Raw genomic sequence first — 6,906 nt, forward strand, 5'->3', positions numbered from 1 at the left:
GGGGAGTTTCTTGCCTTTTGGGAGGTCTGAGGTCTTCTGCCAGCGTTCAGTAGGTGTTCTGTAGGAGTTGCTCCACGTGTAGATGTATTTCTGGTGTATCTGTGGGGAGGAAGGTGATCTCCGCGTCTTACTCTTCTGCCATCTTCCCGGAAGCCCTGAACCCAAGAATTTTTATGTTTGGTTTATGTGTTGAGGGTTGTGGTTTTTTTTGGCTGCGTTGTGTCTTCGTTGTGGCGTGTGGTATCTTTTTTTTTTTTTTTGCGGTGCATGGGCTTTTCTCTAGTTGTGGAGTGCACGTTTTCTGTCTCTAGTTGTGGTGTGCGGGCTCCACGGTACATGGACTCTGTAGTTGGTGGCACGTGGGCTCTCTTGTTGAGGTGTGCAATCTCAGTAGTTGTGGTGCACAGGCCTAGTTGCCCCGCAGCATGTGGCTCTTAGCTCCCCAACCAGGGATGGAACCCGTGTCCCCTGCACTGGAAGGCGGACTTACCACTGGACCACCAGGGAAGTCCCTGAGGGTGGTTTCTTTACTGCCAATCCCAGCAAGAAGGCTCCAGGTGTCTAATTCTGTTTAATCACTGAGTTTTAAGATGATATTCAGTAAGTCACTTAACTCTTTTGTTGCCCGTTAAACAGCTAAAGCCTAGGGCCAAAACAAACAAAAAGCATTACTTTTGTCTCCAAGGTAAAATGTGTTACTTTATTTCACCTTTGAACAGAGCCATTTGATTCCATTTCTGTACTTCTTACTTGGTTTATAGGCTTTTTATGGAAATTCTCAATGACTGTTCTGATGTGGATGAAATCAAATTCCAAGAAGATGGTTCTTGGTGCCCAATGAGACCGAAGAAAGAAGCTATGAAAGTATCCAGCCAACCATGTACAAAAATAGAAAGTATGTGCAGAATGGCAGCAGAGAGCAAAGCGATGAGACTTGTGTGATGTTATCGTTAACGTTAACTTTGGCCATTAGAGCTACCATTTGGAGCTCAGTTTGCTCACTTTATCTTTTGATCATCTGTTACATATGTAATTTCTCCCAAATGGTTTTTATTCTTAAGTGTGCTAAAGTTTATACCACATTATAATCAGTTTTTTCATAGTATATTTTTCATATATAAAGTAAATAAAACAATCACCTAAATCATTTTATTATTTTTTATTGAAGTATAGTTGCTCTACAATGTTATAGAAGTTACAGGTGTACAATGTAGTGACTCACAATTTTTGAAGGTTATACTCCATTTATAGTTATTATAAAATATTGGCTATGTTCCCCATGTTGTACAACACATCCTGTAGCTTATCCTGTAGCTAATAGTTTGTATCTCCTGCTTCGCCACCCCTGTAATAACGCCCCTCCCCTCTTCCCTCTCCCCAGTTGTCACCACTAGTTTGTTCTCTGTATCTGTGAGTCTGCTTCTTTTTTGTTATATTCATTAGTTTGTTATATTTTTAAGATTCCACATATAAGTCATGTCATATATAGTATTTGTCTTTCTCTGTCTGACTTATTTCACTTAGCGTAATGCTCTCCAAGTCCATTCATGTTGCTGCAACTGGCAAAATTTTGTTCTTTTTTACGGCTGAGTAATATTCCATTGTATATATTAATACATATATATACCACAGTGTCTTTATCCATTCATCCTTTGACACTTAGGTTGCTTCCATATCTTGGCAGTTGTAAATAATGCTGCTATGAACATTGGGGGTGCATGTATCTTTTCGAATTAGTGTTTTTGGTTTTCTTTGGATATATACCCAGGAGTGGAATTGCTGGGTCATATATAGTAGTTATATTTTTAATGTTTTCAGAAACTGCCATATTGTTTTCCACTGTGGCTGCACCAATTTACATTCCTACGAACAGTGCACAAGAGTTCCCTTTTTTCCACATCCTCTCCAACATTTGTTACTTGTGTTCTTTAAAATCATTTTAGTATATGGTGCTTGTTACAACATGAAAAATTATAAATGACATTTCTATGGACACTTATTTGGAACTTTTCATTTAAAAAAATTTTTAAAATATTTATTTATTTTGCACACTGTGCAACATGCAGGATCTTAGTTCCCTGACCAGGGATCAAACCCACGTCCCCTGCATTGGGAGCACGGAGTCTTAACCACTGGACTGCCAGGGAGGTCCCTCAGAATTATTTTTAGAACATCTGTTGGAGGAACCCCAGGTGGAGGTGTGGTTAGAGAGGCTGTATCATCCATTAATGGAGGGTGGGGGAAGATGGTCATAGGTTAGTTGGTAAAGAAGTGAACTAATTGTTTCCATTGCCTTGTGGGAAGAAATTTGACTATTGCCTTGGTCACCTAGGAATTATACTCAACCTTCAACTCCCTGTGTTGTCTACACTGAGTGGGGAAAATAAAGGCTGTTTGAGAAATTGAAACTGATAGGTGAACTTAGTTTCTTTTTATCTGACATAGTCCAGTCACTACATTTGAGTTTTGTGCTGACTATATTTAACATTCTAATAATGTAATGAATAATAGGCATTTCAGAGTAAGAAGAGAGGAAAAAGTAAAGGATTTATGTCAATATTAATCATTCTCCTGTGATTGTTACTGAACCTATGGGTGGAATGATCAGAGTTTTCCTCATCCTTGAGACAAGTAATGATTTAGTTAATTAGTTGCTGCTGCTTTTCCATTATCAAGTAGCATGCATTTTCTACTAAGTAGATTGTAGTAGAATGGTGAGTCAACTCACCACTCTTTGAAATGGTGAGTTAACATATCATGTGAGACTATTGTAGTGGGCAGAAAGGAGAACCTAAGTAGATAGCTGGTAAGAAAAACTTTAAATGTCTGAGTAACTTAAGTGAGATGTTTGGGGTTTTTTCCACTTATCAAGGTGAAAATTTTATCAAGTTCTTGCTTATGGTGTAGAGCTTATATATTCTTTGATGTGAGCACCGCTGCTTCGCTAGATTGGAAGTATGATTCTGACTTAACCCTACCGCATGTCTGTGAGAATACACAGCCAGTAAAGCTACATACTCTTGTCCATGGCCGGAGACCAGCCCCTTAACTCCGGATGTCTCTGTATAACATGAGTCCTCACCTAGGGAGACAGCGTGAGGTGCAGGATCTGTGCAAATCTGTCGCAGTACTGGGTAGATAACGCGGAGTGTGCCATCTGGAAGAGGCTTTTGATCTTCTCACATGGCATAGCGCTCACCGTGTCTCCCTAGGTAAGCAGTCATTTTATAGACAGATGACTGGAGTTAGAGAGTTGGTCTCTGTCCGTGGGACAGAGTATGGGCTTTATTGGCTGTGTATTCTCCAGGATGTGCTGCACAGTTAAACTCTTATGGTTAGAGCTCGTGTTACACCTTTGACTTTTTTGCCCCTCTGTTCCCTACTTGCAGCTGCAGGTGTCCTCAGTAAGCCTTGTTCAGTGACTGTAGCCAATGAGGCAAGCAAGAAGAAAGTGGATGTCATTGACCTAACAATAGAAAGCTCTTCTGATGAAGAGGAAGACCCTCCTGCCAAAAGGAAATGCATCTTTATGTCAGAAACACAAAGCAGCCCAACCAAAGGGTTTGTTAATTTATAGTTCACTATTGTTTATTACACTTGGAACTAACTGTTCTTGGGATAAGTTTGTAAATGTCTCTTTGAGAGTTGCATAACCATATAGGGCTATTTTAATTTGCCTTTTGTTCAGTTGAAATTTTTTCAAGTGAGCATGTTGTTTATAGGAAAGCAAATTTTGATGAAGAATATATTCCCATCTTTGGGAAGTGAGAGTTGAAATCTTCTCATGTCTAAATATTTATTTCAAATTTGATACTTTTTGTTATTTTCTTGAATCTATTTGGAAGGAGTAAATTTGGCATCACAGACCAACATGAGGAAGCCGAGTATGTGGAACTGGGAATCTGACAAGTGTGGATTCCAATTTTGACACCATTGCTTACTCATTCTGTGATCTTGGATGAAATATTTAACTTGTTTGAGCCTCCTTTTCCTGTTCTGTACAATGGGGTTAAGTAATGCCTACCTCATAAGATTAAATTCAGGTTTCAATAAGATAATGAAAGAGCTCAGCCTCAGTGTCAACCACATGGTCATTGTCTCAGTAAAAAATTGATTGCCTTCCCTTCTCACCCTCTCCAGGGCAAAATATGGGCTAGTAAATGCAGTCTAGCACTTATTTATGAGTCATCTGGCAGAAGCTGTTGCTGACATATAGTGAGTGACAGGTTTGAGTATTTAGCAATAGGTGCTTCTTAGAGATTTTGGAACCTGCAGGAACATAGCAGCGGGTTCTCTTGACATCCATGAGCATATTGTTTCAAACTTGGGTATGCCAGCCTTATCTTTTGGCCTCTCATAGCACTTCTTTTCTCTAATGGCTTTATTGGGGTATAATTTATATACCATAAAATTCTCCCATCTTAAGTATTCAATTGCACAGTTCAGTGATTTTAGTAAATTCATAGAGTTGTATAGTCGTCATCACAATTCAGTTGTAGAATATTCTGAACAGCCAGTAAACATCTCTCATGTTCATTTGCAGTTAATCCTGATACACACCCCAAATCTAGGCAACCATTGATCTTCTTTTTATGTCTATAAAGTTGCCTTTTCTAGACATTTTATACAAGTGGAGTTATATTCTCGGTGCACTTTTGAAACATTCTTTTTTTATAGTTACTTTTGAAACCAGGAGAATTAAACTTTTTGTGCTGCCGTCTTCACTGTTAAAGTGCTTATATTTCCAGATGTGATTTACACATCACAGTAAGGGTATTTTTTGTTTGTTTGTTTGTTTTTTTAGTGAAACAGAAAATGAAATAAGTATTTCAAGTGGGATTTTTTTTGGGGGGGGTGCTGATCATTTATTGTTCCTTTCAGACAATTTGCTTGGCACTTCTAGCATTTAAATAATAAAAAATGAAAATATAATTTTGAAATGTTTACTAAAGTGGAGAATCATGGGAATGAATACTTAGATGTGGTGTTTCCAGATTTTACTCTCTAATGAAACTCTTTAGAATATGCTGGAAAAACATAGGTTGCACAGTATTATAGTTAGATGGTTTCCTGCCAGGTTGAAGGGTTGTGTGTAGTGATATGGACTCATGAGTTACTGTGATCATAGAGGGTGTCTCTGGTGGCTCGCCATAAGGGTCTACCCTCTATGTTCCTTTAGCACATTTTTACCAATACTTGATGAGGACTCAGAACTGGAGGAGTGGCACGTACATTGGGTGACAATCTGAAATGACTTCAACATGCAGAGGAATCAGGACAGTTCACACCTGTGGATAGCTACTGTAGAGATAGATGTAAGTCTCCTCATCGAGGTTAAAAAGAAAATAAAAACTAACATTGTGAGTATAAGGTAGAAATTTTTGACTAAACCAGCAACACATGAAAATTTTGGTTTAAAATGTCTATAAATTGCAGCTTCCCAGCTCATTCCACAAAGTTGACATAACTCTTAATACCCTAACTAGACTTACGCATTAACAGCCAAAAGTGAAGAACCATTATGAAACAGGAAGTTCAGTGAAAATTCTGAATTCAGTCTTAGTAAATTATTTAATAATACATTAAAATGGCATCCATTACCACCAAGTAGGGTTTATCTAAGAATGCTTTATTATTAGGAAATACATTGATAAAATGGATCTTGTCATAGGACAACAAGTCAGCCCTCTGTATCCATGGATTCAGGTAACCATGGATCATCACAAATACTTGGGGGAAAAATTTTTTTAAGTTCCAAAAAGCAAAATTTGCTCTTTGCTGCCAGCAACTATTTACATAGCATTTACATTGTATTAGGTATTATAAGGTAATCTAGAGATGATTTAAAGTATATGGGAGGATATGCAAGTACTACACCATTTTATATAAGGGATTTGAGCATCCATGAGTTTTGGTATCTGTGGGGGGTGGGAGAGTCCTTGGAACCAGTCCCCTGTAGATACCAAGGGATGACTGTATATAGTCATTTTAATAGGTGGTGACATTCCATAAATTAATGGCCATTCCTGATAGAAACTCTTTGAAATGTCAGAATTCACTTAATGGTTTGAAGGGTTCACCACTTGAGCTGATTTGTTCTTAGACTGCATTAATAAACGAAGCAGTGTCCAGGATACATGTGCATGCCAGTTTTGTTCCATTTTAGGCTAGAAAACTTTCACTTAGACCATTTTAGTCAGGACTGTCATCAAGAAGGATATTAATGAGAGCAGCCAGAGGAGGGAAACAGGATGGTGAATAGTGGAAACATAGCCTGATGGATGAATGGGTCTAAGGATTGAAGCTGTTAAGCCAGGAGAAAAGAATATGTTATAGTTATCTTGTAGTTCTTGAACGGGAGTCATTGATGAACTGGGTTAACTTTATTCTTTGTTATAACATTTGGCAGATCTAAAGTCCAATGGAGGAAAGATACATGGAAAAACTTCCCGTTGGAGTTTTCTGAACACTAAGAAAGTTGATGTTTTGTGCTAAAATCACATTTTCTGTATTAAGAAAGAGTGGATGCCACCTGTCCAGGTGTCACAGTGGAGACTCAGGCTATGGTTATATCATTTCTGTAATCCCTTCCAACTCTTACATTTTTATCTCCTGGTTTTTGTTCCTGGTCATTCTGTTCGTATCCTCTCTTTTGTGTCAGCATCTCGAAATTTTTTCTGAGGTGTAAGTTTATCATAGGACTTCTTGGTCAATGATAGTAAGCAAATGGGAAATAGAGGAAAAACAGGAAAACTTACTTTAAGTTACAGTCTAAAATTCAGGTGAGCAGTTATTTTTTAAGAGGTATTGTTTTTGAAAAAATTATTCTCATAAACAGTTTTCAAAGCATCAAGAAATAAAAAGCATTCTGTTAACACTTTGATGGTAATTCTTCTAGCCTCTTTC

General features: G+C 38.0%; 1 protein-coding gene across 3 annotated transcripts in view; it reads left to right on the forward strand.

Moving 5' to 3' along the window:
• Window positions 1–6,906, forward strand: part of PIAS2 (protein inhibitor of activated STAT 2) — a 102,718-nt gene that overhangs the window by 82,169 nt on the left and 13,643 nt on the right. For all 3 annotated transcript variants that reach the window (XM_007465613.1, XM_007465611.1, XM_007465612.1), the window contains 2 exons: window positions 762–895; window positions 3,390–3,561. In XM_007465613.1, the coding sequence (XP_007465675.1) occupies window positions 762–895; window positions 3,390–3,561 (306 nt within the window). The remainder of the gene's footprint in view (window positions 1–761; window positions 896–3,389; window positions 3,562–6,906) is intronic.

The sequence above is a fragment of the Lipotes vexillifer genome, unplaced genomic scaffold (genome assembly GCF_000442215.2).
Source record: "Lipotes vexillifer unplaced genomic scaffold, Lipotes_vexillifer_v1.1 scaffold36, whole genome shotgun sequence".
In the NCBI taxonomy this organism is placed as follows: Eukaryota; Metazoa; Chordata; class Mammalia; order Artiodactyla; family Lipotidae; genus Lipotes; species Lipotes vexillifer.